The sequence below is a fragment of the Crocodylus siamensis genome, chromosome 4, assembly GCF_052110815.1.
Source record: "Crocodylus siamensis isolate JL-2025a chromosome 4, ASM5211081v1, whole genome shotgun sequence".
NCBI classification, from domain to species: Eukaryota; Metazoa; Chordata; order Crocodylia; family Crocodylidae; genus Crocodylus; species Crocodylus siamensis.
Window position 1 is genome coordinate 159,248,417 of NC_143398.1, and position 21,337 is coordinate 159,269,753.

General features: G+C 44.5%; 1 protein-coding gene across 4 annotated transcripts in view; it reads left to right on the plus strand.

The window, feature by feature from the left end:
- Positions 1–21,337, plus strand: part of FBXL20 (F-box and leucine rich repeat protein 20) — an 85,658-nt gene that overhangs the window by 12,475 nt on the left and 51,846 nt on the right. For 2 of the 4 annotated variants that reach the window (XM_090044535.1, XM_090044537.1), the window contains exons 2-3: positions 11,587–11,648; positions 11,958–12,019. In XM_090044535.1, the coding sequence (XP_089900661.1) occupies positions 11,622–11,648; positions 11,958–12,019 (89 nt within the window). In that variant the 5' untranslated portion in view covers positions 11,587–11,621. Of the gene's footprint in view, positions 1–10,534; positions 10,632–11,586; positions 11,649–11,957; positions 12,020–21,337 lie in introns of all 4 variants that reach the window. The other 2 variants (XM_090044536.1, XM_090044534.1) reach the window with 2 other exon arrangements.

Sequence of the window (21,337 nt, forward strand, 5' to 3'; positions counted from 1 at the left end):
CAGTGGAGTACAAGGCACCAGGGGTGGATGGCAGGGAGCAGCTCTAGTCCCCACCCTACGTCAGGGCTGGACTTGCAGCTGTTATCTGCCCACCTGCCTCTTCCTGGGGTTCCCACCCCCAATCTGCACCCCTTGCTTCTTTGCTCGCAGCCCCCTCTTCTTTGTCTGTATTCTGTAACTTAATGTTCCCAGTTAAATTTCAGTAAACAGTATGAATTTTAAAACGATGCCTTACGACTTTTCTGTATTCTTCTTTTAAAAAGTCACAGTCAAAAGAAAAAGTAAGTTCCTTCTACTCCCCTGCACCTGAAAAAATGCTCATTGCCAGGTGCAATATTTCTAATAATTCTCACTCTTTTTGCCACAGTCTGGAAATAATTATACAGCCAGCTGCCTGATTAGAGTTGGGAATGTAGTTCATATTTTCCTTATTTTTTTGGATGATGTTCAGCTCCTGGAAGAGTGGACCATACTGGTTGTTTAGAAAACTTTCTTTGCATAAATGAGGGCTAGAAAATTAACTAGTTTATAAACAGGTATAAATTCTGTAGGAACTCACAAGCCCCCTTTATACTAAAGAAAAGTGTGTGTAGATTTTTTTCTTTGTGTTTTTTCCCCCCTCACTGTTCCTAAATGGGTAATTGCAGCATGTGAATCCCTCATGCTATATGGATAGAGATGCACATATTTCTGTATTCATGTAACTTTTCTCCAGTTGGAAAGTTAATTTTCAGAATATCAAATGTATAGTGTGCATTTGGCAAATGGCAACCTCATCTATAGGCAAACTATTATACACTTCAATGTGTGTGTGGGTCGGGGGAAGGTCAAATAAAATATACACGCCCATACTTTGGCCTCAGACTAAAATTTGCAGAACCCATAATCTTTCTGTACCCACAGTTTTTAAGAGCCTACCTATGGTGCTACAAATATAGTTTAAAAAGCTCTGAAATGAACTGCTATAATAATATGATTTTATATTCTAGTATATGTAATAATTCACCAGATAAAGATATACTGAGAATTCCTATTTATACACCTTTGTATTCATCATAGTAAAATCTCCCTCTTCACATATGTATATAGGTTGTATTATACACGTGTATTAACATGCATAATTATATGTTCAGATCCTTTTCAACACAAGTAGGCTAATTTTGGCTACAGGCTTGGCAGCACTGTCTTATTATCATGATACCGTAAAACATGACCCAATTTTAAACGTTATGCCCTGTAACAAATTGTTAGTACAGCGAGATCCTGAATAGCAACTTAAGCTTCTCTACATCTCCACTACATAGCAGTAGATGAATATGCTTACCTTGGCATGACCCATCATTTTTTTAAAACGATCCCAATACTGTCGGAGAAGATACCTCAAGTCAGTATGCAAAATCTTTATCATGAAGTGGAAGTTTGTGGGGAGGAGTTGTAAAACTAACTAGACAGTGAGAAATGGTTCACCTGTTACTAAGTGACCTCTGCATAAAACAGTAGTTTGTTTTTTTTCTTCTTTTTTTCCCCTAAGCTGGGTGCTTTCCTAAGCTGTGAGATTTAGATCTAGGTATACAAAGCCCATTCAGGTCTAAATCTGCTTGGTTTGAATGACTCTGACTACATTCTGGAAAACTGGGCGTATTTACTTTAATGTGTATTAGCCTATTTCAATGCTCATTAAAGCGTCACAAAAAAAAGTGCTCTTTAGCTAATGCACATTAAAATAGCCTAATACATGTTTTTCTAGTACCTCCAGTGTGAGGTACTAGGTTTAATGTGTATTAAAACACATTAATGAATGTGTAGACATGCTCACAATGTTTATAGTATCATTAAAATAATATTTAATAATAAAATATAGGCCTTAAGCTACTACCCAATGTAAAGTTCTAGTTTGGGGGTTCTTTATTACCATGGTTATACAAATGAACAAGGAAAGTTTTTCCTGAATTAAAGGGGCATCCTGCAAGCTTTTTGACAGGTGACTAGAGCCTAAAAGATCCCTTCCTTACTCCTGCCATTTATGGAATTGTCCAGTAAAGTTTTTGCTGAAATTGATATCCTTTGTGCACACATCAAAATACTGGGTAAGAAAAATAACTCTAATCATGAACCTAATAGGGTTAGCATTTTTCTTCTTATTCAATGGTAAATGTAGCTTGCAAGCCAATTTAAAATCTAAATATATTGTCAAAATGGTTGATTTAAGGATCAAACTGCACAGTTTAAAAGTGCTATAGGACTGTAAAGTCATGCTGTTAAACACACAATTTCAACAGATTGAATCCTGTATTTTCCCTTTTCCTGCCTGTCTGTTATAATATGGGTATTACTTCCGCATAGAAGCACTGCTAGTCTACATAGACCTAATGCCTGTGAAAATATTTCCAGAGCAGTGAAATGCTTTTGTATGTGAGAGATGCAAAACTGTTAGTTGACACATGCCCTGGAAAATTCCACAGGTCCTGCCAATTTTCCATCTTTGGCACATGAGCTGAAATATAGTTATGGGAAATGCAAGACACCCTAACTAATCAACAACTCCTATAGGTATTGTGATGTTGGCATGTAGTTCACATCTTGGTCATGGTAACAAAGGAGTAATTTCAGAATATAGACAGATATTGCTTGGAAAGTCTAGTAAGAGAACAACATATTTAAATCGGAACATTTTTCTTCAGTTATTTGCTTAGTGCATATATCCTGCTGAATGAAACGTTGCAGACTTTCACCAGGCAAATAGCAGATTCTAGCAGACTATACAGATTTTCACTAAACCCAGTTGTGGGTTGCATTGTCCATTTCATAGTGCATGTTCTAGGACAGTGGTTCTTAATCTTTAGCCTCAAGGCACCCCTCCATGACTGTTGAATGTAGCACACCCTGACTGAGAATCGCTAAGGTAGAATCTAGCTTGTGTTAGGTGAGGGTGGTGCTGTGCACCCCTTTCTCCACTGTCCACCCTTTCCCTGTCTCTCGTCTGTATTTGGGGTGGGAGGAGCGTAAGCCCTGTTCCCGCTACCAAAGCTATTCCTTCAGTCTTGCACACCAGCAGCCAGAGCCATCTACCTTCATGGCCCCTTCAGGCAGCCCTAGGAGCATGGGAGAAATTAGGGGATGCGTGAGACTGAAAACCGTAGTTCTGTGGCCCTATGTCTGCCTGTCTGCAACAAAGCATACCGCTTAGATCAGGGGCAGGCAAAATACAGCTTAGACCAGATCCAGCCAATTTCCTCTGGCCCACAGGTACCCACCAGCTAGTTGTACCCTACCCAGACCTTCTGCCCATGAGGGTGGGAGTGAGGCACCCACATGCTGCCCCCCCCATATAACCTATTGTACCTTGCTCCTGCCCTTGTGTGCAGAAGGGCCTGGCCCAGCCAGCACTTAGCTTCCAGGTAGGGCTGCTGCTGCCACTGCTGCAACTGCCAGGGGAACTTCTTGGCTTCCCTGGCATCCCACTTGCTCCAGGCACCAGCTAGGGAAGTTGGGGGCGGGGGGCAGCTGGGCAGGAGCATGGAGTATGGGGCTAGGGTTGGCAGCAGTACAAACCACGCCCAAGGGGGTGGCATGAGCATGAAGCTCAGGTGGGCAGCGTGGGGGGGTGGGGATCCCCTACACAGTTTGCCCCATGGCACATAGCCCTGCCGCTGACAGCAGCAGGTGGGAGCGCTTGGGGCACTTGTGCCAAGCACAGGGCGCTGCCACCTAGCAGCACCCAGCTCTAGCCAGTGCTGCACATGGGGGTGAGGGGGACAGCTTAGCTGACCCATCTCTAGCGCAGGGCTGCCTGGGGTACATATGCAGCTCCCAGCACTTGTGCTGCACCAACGGAAACCCCGTGTGATAGAACTATCTGCCTTTTGCCACTCCCTGCTGTGCGGGTCCTGGTACTCCGCCAGTAGTGAAGGGGAGACCTGCCCCCTGCTTCCCTATGGGCAGCAGCACCTGAACAGGGCACAAGCACCCTAAGCACTTACTCCTGCTGCTGCTGTCAGTGGCAAAGACTGTGTGCCATTGGGGGGGGTCCCCACTCCCTGTCACATACCCACATACACGCCCCAACATACTCTACTGCCCCCCCACACTACACAGAACCCCCTGCTCCCTCCACACGCAATATACAAGACTAAGACTTTATTTTTGAGTTATGCAGTCATCTCTATATACACTATACAAACAGAAATCATGACAAAAACATGTTTTGTAATAAAATTAAAATATCTTATAGTAGGTGTTTGACTTTTAGTATTTGATTTTTTTTTTTTTTTCTGGTTCCAGGATGACAACCCTCCCTTCCCAAAAGGAGTATTTCTGGGAGTTAAGGGGAGGGACTTCCAGTATCAAAAAAGTCAGGGGTTATGGAGTGGGACTTGTGGTCCCAAGGTGGCAACCAGGGGACAAAGCACCTGTCAAGGGCAGAGCCACCTTTTCAACCCTCAACAGTTCACCAAAACTCATTACGCTGCCCTCGAGCCAAAGTATTGCCCACCTCTGGCTTTGATTGTGGGGTATTGCTGGGTGGAAAGGGGTGAGGGATGGCAGGGGGAGTCTCTTGTAGAGCAACTGTGGACATTGCTTATCTGTGGGTGGATGACACAGACAGGCAGTGGATAAATGAAGAAAAGCACTGACCTCCTCATACATGAACCAGGCACCATGGCATCCTGGTTGAGAATAACTTTTCTAACATCTCTCGTGCAGTTATTTGTTGCCTTGAATCAAGTACTAGAGCATTGCTGCAGTCTCTCTGAAAATAAGCTGTATGGTCTTCTTAAGTTGAATTCTGTATACCAAATGTATTACGTACATCTGATTCTCGAACAGGGTACCTTGATATCCTTAAGGATGCCATGGGATGCTAGTGTTAGCACTGTTAGGGATGTAAACATAATTTACAGGATAATTCCAGATATTTCAAACAGGAATCTTTAACCTTAAAAATACTCTGGTCTACTTTTGTCTTCCTGAGTTAAATGCAACAAGAGAATTGCTCTGTTTTCTGTAGTCAAAAAAGGAGTGAAAACTAAAAGCTGGTGTTTTCTGAAGGATACCTTGAATCTAAATTGGTTGAACATCACTGATGTATGTAGTCTGTCTAAAAGGGGTGGAGGTGATTTTTACGTAATTCCAGTGTTTCATAAGTGCTTTTGAGATTCAGCCATTATGCTTCAAAAAATAATTAGAAATAGTGTCTGCAGAGATGTGTTACTGAATCATGGGCCTACTGGTCTGTTGAGGGGAGTTTGGGAAGTCATTTATGAATGCAGTACTGTCCTCTAATTTCCTGTCCTCTACATTATAATCTTGGTTTTATGTAAGGAGTGAATTGGGGTCAGAGATTTTGGTGGAGGGGTGGATTTTACAATGTACAGAGCCAATAAATTAACACTTAATAAATGCCTATATTTTCTTATGGTCTCTGGCAAAAAAAATCAATTTAACTAGAAAACATCTGGTGTTGGTCATTAAAACTACAAAGAATCAAGTCAAAAGATTTGAAATCTGGTATACACTTGTAACACTTTTTTGTTCAGGTATAACATTTATTCTTGAGGCAAGTTTGCAAGTGAGTCATTCCTCCATAGTAAAATTAATCTCTCTCAATAGCGTATGCATATGACCACAAGTCTTGTTTTGGCAGTAGGCTCTATATGGAAGACTGTAGATCAGTGGTAACCAACCTGGGGATCCCAACTGACAGGTAGATCCCGGAGCCTCTTTGGGTCGATCCTGGGCTGGGGGACAGCTGGTGCACACATGTGCACACCCGCTGGCCCCAACCCCGGCAGGTCAGTCTGTGGGGGAGGGAAGGGACAGGGGACAGATCAAGGCCCCTGTGGTGAGCAACTGACTGTGCAGCCCAGCCAGGGGCAGAGGAAGGTAAGTGGGGTCCCAGCCTGGTCGGGTGGTAGGAGGATTGGAGCCTGGGGGGCTCCTCTAGGGGCATGGGGGTGCTCCCTCCCCATCTCTGCAGGGGTGGAGGCGGCTGCTGCTGCGCCTTGAGTTCAGCTGCAGCTGGCCATGTGCAGGTGCGGCTCAGCTCAGCAGCAGAAATTCAAATGAGAGCAGCCCTGGTCCAGCCAGGCCTGGGAAGATCTGATCGTCCAGGGGCGTGGTGGGGGGTGGCTTCCACCACTGAGCACAGCCTGGCAGAGGCCTCAGGAGTCCAGCCCTCTTCCCCCACCTGTGTTCAGGGTGCAGCAGGCAGCCTGTGGCAGCAGCTGCCTCATCCTGAGCACAGATGCAGGGCGTATGGGCCCCCGGGGCCTCCACTGGGCTGTGTCTAGTGGCAGAAGCCCCCCTATTTTTTTTTATTTCAGTCATGGCCCAATCCCACTTATGGGCCACGACTGCAGTGAGCCACGCCCACCCAGTGGCCAAACAAATGTGGCATCAGGCCCCAGCCTGGCCAAGTCTGGGACTCTGTGACCCAGGGGCCCATAGTGTATGGAGGAGGCTTGCATTCCTAGGCACAGCCTGGTGGAGGCCCTAGGGGCCCATGCCCCGCCCCCGCCATGCTTGGGAAGACATGGCTGCTGTTGCGGGCTGCCCAGGGGCCTGTGCCCCCGCCAACGCTCCAGAGGCCTCGGGGGCCCATGTCCCCTCCCTCCACCTGTGCTCTGGATACAGCAGACAGCCCACAGCAGCTTCCTCCCAGAGTACAGATGTGGGGAGCATGGGTCCCTGGGGCTTCCGCTGGGCTGCACCCAGGGGTGGGAGCCCCCTTCTCCATGCGCCTCTGGACTGTGAAGTGTCCCAGACTGCCTGTCAGCTTGATGCCATGCTCATCTGGCTGCTGGACGGGTGCAGCCAAGGCACGAAAGTGGGATTGGGCCCCAGCCCAGCTGTATCTGGGACACTCCACAGCGTGGGGTGGGGGGGAAGGGGAGGAGTAGATCCTGGGGTGACCTTTACTATTATGATCTACCACTACTTTTGATGATCTTCACCATAAAAAGGTTGGAGACCACTGCTATAGATTCACTATATTGCAGGGGTGTCCAACCTTTTTGAATGGGGGGCTGGATCATGAACTTTTTATCACTCAGTGGGCCAGCAAGCCATATTCAAAGACCTCACAGGAAGTGGTATGACATCAGGAAGTGATGTCACGTGACCTTTGACACCAATGAAGTTGCAGGAAGTGACAATGAAATGGGTCTGGAAATGTGTTTTAAAATCCAAAATAACACTATAAAAGCAAGAATGAAATAATACCAAACATTTGACTAAGATGTGAGCTCTGCTCACTGCCACATACTTCAGCGTGCATGCATGTGTGTATGTGCATGTGTGTGCGCACGTGTGCCTTCCCTTGCATCTCCATCCTGGATGTCCCAGTCTGAGGGACAGATGCAGCCTCTGGGCTGGGCTTCTCCTGCCTCCCGCCCAGCCCGGCTCCAGCAACCACGCCCTGCAGCCCCGGCCCAGCCCCAAGGCGCCCCCAGCTCTACGTGGGAACTTACCCCGTGCCTCTGTCCACCCCAGCCCCAAGGCGCCCCCAGCTCCATGCGGGAACTTACCCATGCCTCCGTCCCCCCGGGCCAGGCCCGGCCCCGAGGTGCCCCCAACTCCATGTGGGAACTTGCCTTGTGCCTCCATCCACTGCACGTGTGGGCCATGCTGCAGCTCCCCCAGCCACGTGCCGGGGGCAAGGGGCGGAGCCAGAGAACAAGCTGCACATGCTGTCCCCAGCTCATCTAAACAAGTGCGGCTGGGGCAGCGGCGGTAGGACCGGGCTCACTGATGAGCCGGGCCCTGCGGGGGTAAGCAGCTCCCCTCCCCTTGTTACCGTCTGGGGCCCGCGGGCCGGCCCTGCCCACCTCGCCTCTGCCCTGCTGCCGCTGCCACACTGTGCGGCAGTGGCGATACCTTGGGCCAGATAAAATGGCTTGGCGAGCTGCATACAAGCCTGCTCTATTGTATATAATCTCTGTCCTTTCAGTTTCTGTTCCTTTCATTCCAGTTGCATATGGAAAGACTGGACAGGTTTTTTAACCTGAGGAATTAGTGTTGGTTCTTCTGTTTGTAATTTTTTGGCAGTATATCAGCATAACTTAGTTCTTGCAAGGTTATTTTTCCCTCTTGTGTACTCACTTAGTATATAGGAGCAAATGTTTTAAATACGTTGAAATAAAAACGTGGTACACACTTTTTAAATTAACTTCTAGAACTTCTGCATAGTGATAGAACTAGGATTCTAGCTGGCTTTTTCAGTCTCCCTCTGCCCTCCTTCCCCAGTCACTTTTAAGTACTATTCATTAGAAGAAAATATCTGGGTCTAGAAGTATACCTTTGAAAGGCAACAGTTTGGGACTCTTTGGGTTGAGGGAGTTCCAAAGCTTAGAATATTTAACAAGAGTTTCCTGTACCTGGTCCCATAGCATTTCAGTCAAGGGGCTCTACCCAGACAGCTTCTCTAGCTTTCCCAAGACAAAGAGTAGTTCCTACAACAGCCAGAAACCAAACAGTTTTTAGGACTTAATTGTTTTGCGTAATTGCCTTGAATTGTAACCAGAATGGTCTTGGAACCAAGTGTAGTCTGCAGAGTCCAGGTAACGTGTTGCCTATGGATCATACAGCAGTCAACTGCATTTTGCAGTAACTAGTTTCCAGGTGGTTTTGAAGCATAGTCTTAATAAATGACTGGATGTGATTGTTACATTGGTCACTATGGTGAAGTCAGAATCTAAAATAAATGTGTGGCATTAGCCAAGTACAGGGGAGGGAAGAGGAGGGGTAGGATGTTTGGCTGCTTCCAGGTCTCATCTTCTCTCTGTTTCAGGACTTTGTGAACCTTGGATAACCTTGAAGCAGGAGTCCTTCCTATAAAGCTGTCTTTCTGCTATCTGGCTTGTTCCTTTGAGTCCCCCTGCTCTTCCTTTATAAGCAGAGTATAGATGTGCTGGTTCAAACAATTTGGAGAAAGAGCACAGTTGCATCTCTTCACTTTTTGCTTTTTTCAATCTTACTTTCACTTCTCCATGAAAAAGATCTACCTCTGGTATTTTGCCATTAGGATTTCATACAGAATTTTCCTCATTTCCTGACTGGGCAGATGAGGCTTATGGTCTGGCAATATACTCACAGAATACTAACTGTATTGCTGCTTTGATAGTCCAGTCAGCCCCAAATTTACAACTAACATTACAGTTATCTTTAGACATCTGGTAACATGCATAGTAATATTTGCCTGAATGAATTTATCCAGAGGAAGACGTTCTTTATTTTCACAGGGACTGAGAGTTGGATTTTACTGAGTTACTGTGGGAGCTGGGGTAGGTCACAAAACTTATATGCCTTAATTTATCCTTCTGTAAAATGGGTTGAGCATTTGTCTGCCTGTTGCAAAAGGGTAGGATTTGCTTAATATTTGTAAAGCAGTGTCTTCAGATGAAAGGGTCACTGCAGGTGCAAGGTATTTATAGTATGTGCATATAAATAAATCTGATCCTGATGCCGCTGTATAACAAAGTAGACATAAAGGAACCTGGAAAACAAGTACTCCTTTTTTTAATCTTTTGGAAGAAAGTGAGGTGCTTGTATATACAGTACTTATCTTTGGTTCCTTTTCATTTTTATGTCAAACTTATCACAAAAAAAAAAGATAAAAGGATGATCAACAGGCATTTGGTGGTAAAAATGAGAACTTTTTGAATATTCAGAGCTCTTCATGTGTGATTTAGTTAAGTCTCTCTCAGCCACTTCATTTCAAAACATAGAGAAGCTTCTTGCATGTCCTCGTATGATGCTAATAAAAGACATGAGAGATATAGCCATTAGGGATAGATTACTGCTCCAAAACTTTTTGTTTCATTTAGAAATGTTTTGATGCTTAGCATAAAATTTTCAAAAGCTCATAACTTGGTATCTTCTATGGTTTGGTAGTGTTGAGGTGGTGATTTTGCCATGTTGGTCCAGGAAAAACATCTATCCCCACCATGCAGTTGGTACAATAAAATGTCACCCATAAAGATTCTTGCCTCTTGCAAAAGCACTTAAATAACTCTAGGCTTAAATCCAGTTTTCAGAAGTTATTGAGGCAAAAAAACTTGACTCACTGAATGTTAGTGAGATTTTTTTTTTTTAAATACTCTTGAAAATGTTATGCTTCAGCTCCCTTTTTGATGCTTGCTTATGATCAAGGTATATATATGCTTGACTTTATATTTTAGTTACAAAAAGAAAACTGTTTGCTGTGGACTTTATTTACAGGCCACCTTCTGCATTACCTCTTCTTGAAAGTGGTGTCTTTGGAATCTAGTGGTTTACTGTGCTAATGTATGACAAATGTAAGGATAACTCAGAGTGTTTCTAGTCCCTGGTAGCATTTTGTACCTTCAGATGTGGTTTTCATTACTTTGTAAATGAGTTGTCTTTATACATTTCAAGGAAAGGTATGATGTGCAGCTGTTCTTAAACACTTAAGATTTTTTGCTGTCCTTTAAATCTTAATCTGGTCCTTTGCCACCTGAAGTGACCTAGCTGATTGTGTGTTAATGTTGGTTTTATTTGCTTTGCATCCATGTAGCCAAACTGGTTCCAAGAAGACCTCTTAGCTGATAAGACTCAACCATTTAAGGTTGTAACTTCACTGCTCATCAGTCACTTTAGGCTTTGCATTTGAGGTACCTAATTTATACATACAACGTAGTCTTATGATATGTTGTGGGGGGGGAGATGAGAAACTTATTAATGAATGAAAAAACATTATTTTTAGACTTGTTTGCCAGGTTTGATACTCTGCTTTACACGGTCAGCTAAAAGTATGCTTCTGTATGGTTAGTATTGGAAACTTTAATGCCTGATACAAGGATATAGGCAATAAGGCTTCAGTGGTTTTGTGTTCATAAAGAGTTCATTCTTCTCTATATTGTACCTTTCCATGTTTAATTGCATTTTTGATGGCATGAAATATTAAGCATTTACAATACATGCAGATATCTTAGAAGATTCAGCCCTTCTGTCTTTAAGATGTGTTAGTAACTAGAAAATTTAAAATTGGGGTCATCCTCCCTTTATAACTGATGAGACTTTTTTAACTTTGATTAACTAGGCAAAGAGCTAGTTGATACTTTGGGCTGCTCTGTCATTAATGTTTAGTAATGAAAGTGTGTGACCAGCTCTAGTTTAATTTCCATTGGAGAGGAATGTAGTTTTTCCCCAGAGTCCTCTCCACCCTCTGACAGGGCAGGAAAGATACCTCTTTAGGCCTTGCTTTGTGATCCCAGTCCTGCAGGTGAGCATAGCTCACAGTCTTAAGCTCATAAAATTGCTTTTTAACCCTTTCACTGCAAGTATATGGGCATAGGTAGCACCCTTTCAGTTAGGCTACTGGATTGCTATTGATACCAACTTCTCACCTTCCCTCCTTCCAATTTCCTTAAGGAAGAAGGAGCTGCACGCACCCTTTCTGACTCTCCATCTTGTGTACATTGTGGCTGCCTGATTCTTCCCTCCTGTAGCCTTTCCTTCCAGTTCTTTTCCTGCACCCCCTTCTGCTCGTGGCACGTGGTTATGTTTGGTGCGTTGTTCTATTTTTCTCTGTGTTTAAAATGCCTGTGCTTTGATGCATCTTCACAGCACTGGAACGTGGATTGAAAGCCCTTATTAGCACCATGTGTGGTCAGATGTTTGTTCATACGGTAAGTTTCATCCTACAACACCTAACAACCCTCTCCCTTCTTATATCTACAGTTTATAATTAATTTCTTTTTATCAATCCATGAAGCATTTTTGGTCCAATTAAACAAAACTCCATTAGGCATAAAATGCCACCCATATGCTGCCCTATTAAACAGCTTGAACATTTAAGCACAACTTTTATTACTTTGAGAGTTTTTGATCAGATGACATTGTTGAAATTGTCTTGCTAACTAGCAGTTTCTCTCCTAGCAGTTATGGTTTGTGATGAAAACATGGGACTAAACAATTTAAACTGTTTCTGTTTGCAGATGTTCTCAAACAATGATGAAGCTGTGATCAACAAAAAACTTCCTAAAGAGCTGCTGCTTCGGTAAGCTACCTTCCAATTTGTGAACTCCAAGCATTTCTGTGTCTGTTTACCACCACTGGCTAATTTAGCTGGTAGCTCATAAATCATGAGCTTGGATTGCTTCATTTACAGAGCCATAAACAAACATGAAGCTGATCAAAGGTTTGCATCAGCAACAGGTTATGGTAAATATTATTAGTTTTTTATGTCCTTAGGAAATGTTAAATTAGCTCATTACCTTTTTCATAGATGACAACTGCATCTAAACAAACCTAATGAAAATAAGTGGTTAGCACAGGCTTGTACAGTATGCAATAGGATTCTGCCTGTGTTAAGTGAAACAGTTCACGTTAAACTAAACATTTAAATTCGCCTTTCCCGAATTCTTAAAATGTGAAAAGCTCTTGGATAGTGGCAGTCAGTCCCAGTTGTTGTAAATAGGACCCAGGTGCTTATCTTGCAGGTTGCTGTGATCATAGTAATATGGAATCTGGAATATTTTTCAGCCTGTTTCTTAGACATTAAGGTAATATTTGCAACCTATTGCTAATTTGCTAACATAGAAGAAGCTAATTTTTTCTTAACCTGAATGAGGTGGTGGGGAAAACCAAAGAACCCTAAAACAAAAACCTTTTTCCTTTTGGTTTTTGCCCAGGCTAGAACATAGCTTCATTGCTAGCTACCATTTGGTACAGCCTGTGCTGAATTCATCTGAATTATTAAAATGAACAATCATCTTAAATGCATGTGATGATTGCTTGTTGATATTCAACACTTAATGGAGGAAAAGGTCTTTGGAGGTGAACCCTGGCATGCAAAAACAGTGCTAACCTCATTTCAAATAAAATTAATAAATAATGCCTAATATTATAGAATGATCTTTGCTTTTTGCCACGTTCCTGTTTCCAAATCTAAATAGCATAACTAAAATGGGAAGGAAAATAATGATTTCTATGAAAGCCTTGGAATCAGAGGCTCTGAGTCCTAAACAAACTTTTCATTGCCAGGTAAGTTATCTACAATTCGTGCATGTGGCTTCTGTCACTGTGATATTAGAATTTAACCTCTGACTCACTTTTCTTGAAGGGGTAGCTGGTTTCTTATTGGTCACTGCTTGGAGTGTGTTCCCTGCTCAAAGAGAATTAACTCATCTACCTCAGCGCTTACTCTAATTGGGTTTTTATCAGATGGTTCACATCAAGAACCATGTTTCCCACAACTCTCTTCAAGGGCATCTCACACCCATCCCAGTCTCATCCCTTTGGAGATCACCTAGCAGTATAATAAATCTTGAACTGAAATAAGGGCTTATTTAAAATGCGTTGTTCTCAACTGTACTTTGTTCTTCATGTTCAAGTTGCTGATAATTTATTTTTTCAAATTGCAAGTAAGAAATTTAATAAATGGCAGTTCTTACCCCAAAAGTTTACAGTGTAATAGACTAACTACAATCATTGGATGGTACAAACTAGAGAACAGGAAAGGAAAAAGGAGTAACAAATAATAGGATGTCTTAGTACAGACTTTGTGTAGTTCTTGACCATTAATAGCAGTCGTTAAAACTCAGCACCAAACCCAAGCCCTTACCTTTGCAGGCTTCTGTATGTGTGGTGGAAAAGCAGAAGCTTAAAGAGGGTAAATGGTGGCTTTTTGGATTTGGCTAGGAATTATTGCATTTATAAGCATGAGTAAATGTGAACAAAAGGTTCATCGGGAATGCCGTTGCCAGTAAAGCAAAAGCAAGAATTGATCTCTTGGTAAGACAGTTTGATGGATAGACAGGCCAGGGCAAGTTTAAGAGCCTCAGTAGGACAAGCAGTGTCTTCGGTGGAAGAGGGGGATCTGGTGGAAGAAGTTAAAGGTGGGGCTGACATACTTAGCAACACTGAACAAATGGGCAAATGGTAAGTTTGCAGGCCCAGGGCCAGCAAGGAGGAGAATGATTAGCATTTGGATGAGATTTCTAGCATTATGATCAGAATGGAAGAATCTTGTGTGGGATCAATAGCCCTTTGAGAGCACAGGGAGATGGTATTGTATAGCATCCCGACTGGTAGTTATGGAATAGAAAGATTTATGCCATGTAATACAAGAAAGGGCTCTTTCTTTTTTGGTTATGTCTACAAGAGAATTTTTTACATACAGAATTTCTTCTTGTGTTAGTCAGTGCAAACTATAATGTAGACAAAACTCCTGGGGAATTAACACAGTTTAGGATGGAAAAACATAGCAATAATTAATTTTCTAATGCTGTTTATTGTTGGTACCTTCTAATGAATAGAGCAAATATTTAGTAGTTTGAACTTTTTGTTTTTAAAAGGGAAGAAGTAGTTAATAAAAATTTAAGTTCATAAGTAATGATTTTGAGAACTGGAATTTACTGTTAGCATACTGTGAAAATTAATTAGTGTAGATTGACAGTGTGGCCTTTGAAAGGGAGACTTGGATGCATCCATCCATCTGGGGAATCTCCAGTAAATGAATGTCACAGTCTACAAGACAAAGACTTTTGTGTTTGAGCACTGTTGCTTTGTAATGTCTTGTTCCCCCATTTGGCCATTTTTAGGATGACATTGACATCTTATGTACGTGGTTTTGAAGTGAAAAGCTGTACTTGAGCCCATTTAGTTGTGGAAGGATGTAGAATATGTAGACAATAGGCCTCATCACCCACAAGGTCCATAAATGTTTGACTTCATTAGCATTCTGCTTGACATGATTTTGGTGAAGACCTATACAACTTTATTCTCCAGGTTTTCCTTACCAACAGGACTTTGAAATACTGTATTTACTTGAATACAAGACAGTCCTGAATACAAGATGACTCCCCTAATAATTAGATTCTATATATGGAAAACTTATAAATTTGTTATAATTTTCTAGGTATATAATCTAATTATTGGAAGTTTGCTTTGAATTTGTCCCCATTCCACTGCCACTGCAGGGAAAATAAATGTGGGGGGTCAGGTAGTCCCCTTTGCCCACTGCCTTCTCCCAGCTGCTTCTCCCTGCAGCCCATTTCCCCACCCCGCTTATTGTCAGACCCTGCTGTCCATGAGCACATGAAAGTGAGGAGCAAATTTAAAAACACTGACCTCAAAATCAAACAGCTCTAATAATTAGACTTAACTCACCCCGAATTGATGCATTTTACCTTTTTTTGAAAAGGCTGCAAGTTTTAGCACAGGTACTCCATAAACACACTTTTAAGCAGCACTTTTGTACCTATTATATACCACTAATCATATACAACAGGCTGAGAGAGGGGTCAACAGAGGGATTCTGGATGAACTGTTTGAGGCCATTTGATGTTTGCTAGACATGTAAGGCTGGTGAAGAAGCAGGAATAATAGGAAATGGGAAAGAAAGGTGCAGCTAAGTTGTGGGAGTGAAGAAGTCAAAATACACGCAGTGTGGTTGCTCATTCTGAATTGAAAATGAGATGGCACTGAGGGGGGGGCTGCACTCAATGGCACTACCATATGTATTATTCAGATGGTTTGTACTAACCTTTCTTCCTGGTGGGTTCTCATCAGCATCTCAGCCTTTTTGGCTTAGATCAAAAGTAGCACATTAGGGCTAGCTCTGGCCCTCCCAGTGCCAGCCTCATATTGTAGTACTTCCAAACCCGGTGCCAGTTCCCTACAGAGGGAACCTATACCCATTTTTGAAAGGGCCAAAATAAAGGTTCCCATCAATACTTTTGGCACCAGGGGAGGGTATTGCAGTATCTCCAGGCCTGGTGCTCATTCCCTCCTGGGGAAACAACTGCCCATTTTTTTTAAGGGCCCTTTTTTTAAGGGCCAAAAAAAGAAAAGTGGGGGAGGGGACGTTTCCCATCAGCATGTTTGTCTGATGTGGGACATGCTCCATACTGGCTGCATTTTAACCAGCTTTATAGTTGCTTACCATTACTGACCAAATGCTGCTTTTGCCAGTTTAATGATCAGCAGTATATTTAATGAGGTTTCCATTTATGCAAATACAAGACGAGTGACTTTTTCACCATGCTGTTTGGGGGAAAAGCCTTGTCTTTTATTTGAATAAATATGGTATATAGGCATGGCTCAGTTCCCTCTCCTATAGATTAGGAAATGGAGGCAAAGATTAAGTAATTTGTCCAGGGCTACGCCAAAACAAATCTGGAATTTAAAAAGAGGTTCTAGTGCCCAGATATCTGCCTAGTTTAAAAGACTATAGTGATTTGAACTTGTTTGCGAAAAAATTTATTAAATTAAAAGAAAGGTTGATTTTTCTCTTTTTAACTCTGACTGGGCGATTTTAACAGTGACTAAGTGTTCCTGCAAAGGCCACATGGCCCGCAGTACTGCTGGAAATATAGTAGCCTGATTCTGCATTCTCTATACATACTTCTTATGTATGCTTGTACAGTTGGCTTCTGTTATCTGTCTTAATTTTGCTGACAAGCAAACTCTATTCAAGTTCCAAGTTGTGTTAACATAGGGCCAGATCTGTGGAAGTATTTAGATACCCAGGTTTCTGATGGTCTAGGTATCTAAATACCTTTTGTGGATCTGGGTCGTAATGACTAGGGCAGGGGTGGGTAATTATTTTGGGTGGAGGGCTGCTTAAGGAGGTTTGGTGAGCTGTCAAGGGCTGCATGGGTAGCCCCGCTCCTTGACTGTTGACCCTGTCTGGGGTTGCCATCTTGGGACCGGAAGTCCTAACCCCTGACCTTTGCGCCCCAAACACCCTCCCCGTGCCTCTCCTCCCCCTGACATACTCCTTGTGGCAGGGGGAGTTGCCATCTTAGAATGAGAAAAAACAAAATCATACACTAAAATTCAAGCACTTACTATAACATTTAAATTTTATTACAAAAATATTTTTGTCATGATTTGTGTTTGTTTACTGTGTATAGGGGTGATTCCATAATAACTTAAAAATAAATTATTAGTCTTTTACACTGTGTGTGGGGTGTGGCTGGGTATGTGTATGTATGGTGGGGGAAGAGGGCATGCAGGGCCAGACACAGGCATGGGTAAACCAGGAGGCTGCCTGGGGCCTGGAAGAAAGGCAGCCCCAAAATGGTAATTTTTTAATTATTTTTTTTTATCATCTCTGGTGAAAGGGGGCCCAATATTAAGTTCTCCTGGGGCCACCAGGAGTCTAGGCAGTGTGTGTGTGTGTGTGTGTGTGTGTGTGTGTGTGTGTGTGTGTGTGTTTGGGGGTGGGGGTTATGAAGTGGGCAGGTTTGCATATGGTAGGGTGTTGTGGGCTATGTATGTGTGTATGTGTTGGGAGATTGTGTGGTATATCTGGGGTGTGGAGGAGGTGTGGGGACCCCCTCATGCTCCCCTCAAGGTGGGGACACTGGTGCCTGGCTCTGGCCAGCGCTGCACGTCCCAGCAAGGAGCACAGCCCCCTGCTGAGCCGTCTGTATCACCAGCACTCCACACACTCGCACGGCATAGAAGGGAAGCGCCGAGCACTGCAGCCGGCTGCCTTCTCCGCCCCAGCCAGCTCTAGCACCTGGGGCTTCCCTCCTGTTTGCTGTGCCAGTGCAGAGAGTGCCAGGGATACAGATGGCCCAACAGGGGCTGTGCTTCTCGCAGCAATGTGCTGCAGTAGCAGGAGCCAGGCACTAAGTATAAGCACCCTGTCCTGCCACTGCTGCTGCCCCTGCTTCCTGCCATGGCTGTGTGCCGTGGGGGAAGTGTGGGAGGGGGGTCCCCTCATGCCCCACTCTCCCTCACACCCAAATCCTGCCCAGCCAAGCTCCATGCTGCTGCCACCCTGGGTGCAGGCTCTGCACTATGCCAGCTGTAGCCCTGCCTCCACATCCCACTTCCCTACCTGCTGCCCGAAGGGAGCAGGATGCTGGGAAAACCTTCAGCAGCAGCCCCGCCTGGTGCCAGCAGTCTGGGCCCTTCCACCCACAAGGGTGGGAGTGAGGTATAATAGGGTGCATTGGGGGCAGATGTAGGCACCTTGCTCCCACCCTCATGGGCAGAAGGGCTGGGCGGTGCACAATTCGTTGGTGGGTGCCACGGGCCGGATGAAAGTGCCTGGCAGGCTGGATCCTGTATTTTGCCCACCCCTGGCCTAGGGATTCTGTTGTGCCAGGCACTGTACAAACATAGAATATTAGAGATTCCTGCCCAAAGAACTTACTTTTCGCCTTTTTTTAAAAAAAATAAGGTGGGTTGGTGGATGTGTGCATGTGACATGGGGGAGGGCATGTAAGTTAAAAGCAAGGTAAATATTTGAATTTTGGCAAATGCCAGTGTTTCCTGATAGTGTTGGCTTTAATAATGTGGGGCAGGGGTTCTACTGGGAGGGGATCAACTGAAAAGACAAAGTAGAAAGGCTGTCGGAAGGGTGGAAGTGGGTATAAGAGAGCATAAAGGACAGATGAAGATAATCTGGTCTGTACAAGGATTCACATGGGAGTAAAACAGTCCACCAGCAGAAGCAAAAATGTCCAGAACACAGCCTTTTTTTTTAAAAAAAAAAGGCATTCTGATGACATCAGAGCCCTTGTTTCAGCTGCTTTTTCTTTGCTCTGTCCAATTGACTTCCTGGCTCCCATCAGATTTCTGAGTCAAGTTCCAATAGGTGGAGTGAGAGGTGAAACTGCATGAAACCCCGTGGGTAGTTCTCCCCTGCCCAGTTCTAGATCCAGGGAGCATTAGGGTTGAGAGAACCCCTGCTGGGTCCTCCTCCATGATACTGTTGTACCTAATTCAGTTGTTTTTATCTGCTGCTGCCAGATGAGTGTCTACAGTTCTGAGGGTGTAGGTTGTAACCATGTTGGTCTAAGGACGTAGGCAGACAAGGTTCTTTGGGTGAATTGGATATTTTTTATTAGATCAACTTAAATAGTTGGAAAAAGCTTGCTAATTTTTTTTTCCAACTATTTAAATTGCTCTAATAAAAGATATCTGATTCACCCGAAGAACCTTGTCTGTCTAAGGTTTTAGACTTCTTTAAAAATGCTTTCTGAATGAGTCAAATTAATAAAGAAAAAAATGCAGTTTACCATCCTCTCATTCAGCACTTGGCTGCTGGGTTTGTATTAGCAGTGAATATAGAAGCTCCATCCCTACAGATAAGCAGCTGGCATATATTGATACTGAAAGGTAAATTCATGTTTTGTTTTGGCTCCGATTGCCTAAGTCAACCACAACTATTTTGCCAGAAAAGGCAATGTGCCTAAAGTTTCAGTATTGTTTGCCATGAGAAGGGGGCATTCATATATTGAGGCAGATGGCCAATTGCCTTTTGAATGTCGGCCAAACTCCATCTGGAAGTCTTATGGTTTCTTCTAGATGATTAGTGGTCTCTACTAGTCTGCTAAGGAATTTTATTCTAATATCATACACCACTGTGGCCTGGTTTCCCTAGCTGCATGGAATCTGCTTCTTTCTTATTGCTTTGTAGGTTGGTTCAGTTGGCTTTAAAATCCTCTTTCGTCCTGCCTTGACCTCTTCAGTTCAGGGCCCATTCTTCTGATCCACAGTCCTCTGTCCCAGCACAGTCAATCACTGGCAGTTACTTTGTAGCAATCAACATATCAGATCTGGCATGTGAGCTCCTCTTGCGCATGCGCCTATCTTCACTCCTTTCGCACATGTTCCTTTCCGCTGTCTTGTCTCGCTCTTTCCGCTCTGTCGTTGTGCTCGCGCTGTCTCCCCTCTTTCTCACTCACGCTCTGTCCCCTCTCCCTCTTTCCCCTTGCTTGTCAGACCACAGGAATCAAATTAATAGCTAAGAAACATAAATTGAATGGTGATTCACTGTTTGATAGGCAGCGCCATAAAATGGCTGGTGTGTGGCTGTTGAGTAACTATCTTTGAAGTCCTCATCCAGCTCACCCAGAAGTCAAAGTTAAAACTCCCAGTGACTTCAGTATACTCTTAGGTTGTAATGTAATTAGGGTGGTGCTGGGAGACAGAAGAGGAATCCGTTCGAAAATCCTGATTGCATTTGAAGAAGCTGGAACCACAAAAATGTGCTAGATTGGGGCAGGCAAAATATGGACTGTGGGCCACATCCTGCCTTCCAGGCAATTTCATCTGACTCATGGGTGCCTACCAATTAATTATATCCTACTCAGCCTGTGCCACTGGGGGGAAGCACTGAAGGATGGAGCCAGCTGCCTTCCCTACTCTCTGCTGCCTCGGAAGCAGGGGCCAGGGCTCCCCACAACTTCCAGCAGAGTCCTGGCATCTGCACATGGTGGCAGGGAGCTGGGAGGGCAGCCAGCTCCATTGCACAGGGTTTTCTCCCCAGTGGCATGCTAGTGCTGGGAGCTGCACATGTGCTGTGGAGAGCCCTGCACAATAGAGGAAGGCCAGCCTGGCTGCATTCCGTGCCACTATGTGCAGCTCTGCCTGGAGTCACTGGGCAGCAATGTCTGCATAGGCCACGAGCACCCTAAGGAGCCACCACCTGCTGCTGCTGCCACCACTGGCACTGGAGAGGTGGCCTTCCAGCTGAAATAATTGTCCACCGCTGTACTACATGCTTCTTTCTAGGCTATATGATGGCTAATTGGCTTGTCTGAGGCCAGTGTTAACCAGCTGGTGACCCAGGGGTTGTGGATCTGGCTTGTTGATGTGATTGTTTCTAGCATGTCACATCATCTTGAGTCAGCACTGTGCACAGATACGTCAAGCTAGCTCTGCACATGCTACCTCTGGAACTGGAAGCAGCACAGCTGCATTCACTGACTAGCTTGGGCACAGCACCACGTGGACACATCTATGCTGTTTTCTTATATGCAACATTAGCATGGTATCTCCACAGCATGCCTGGTAACAGATCACAAGGGTACGCTGTGGGACCATGTAAATGGTTGAGGAGATCCAGACTGGCTGTGTGGTCTGTGCGTGATTGGGTACAGTAGATATTTTGAATAATAGGTTAGGACGTAGGGCAGGGGTGAGCAAAATACTGCCCGTGGGCTGAGGCTATTCTAGGCAGCCTGCAGGGCCCCTGAAAATTTTAGAAAATTAATATTAATCTGTCTGGCTCCTGTCAAAAATGACAGGAACCAGGGACAGTAGGACACGGGGGAAGCCCGGCGGCCTCCTGCAACAGCAAGGCCTGCCCGGCCACCCCCGCCCCAGCTGGATGGGGCTTCTGTCCTGGGACCATGTGACTGCACCAGCTGGAAACTCAGGTAAGGGGTGGGGGGAAGGGCAGGGGAGGATTGCAGGCAGGGAAGGAGCCTGGGGTTAAAGCATCCCCTCCCCCGCCCCATGGCCAGTGTTCCCTGTTGCAGCCACTTGCAGCTCACACGGGGCTGTCCTGAGGAGGCAGCCCCACACGGGCTGCAAGTGGCTGCAGTACAGGCACGGGGCGGGCAAGGGT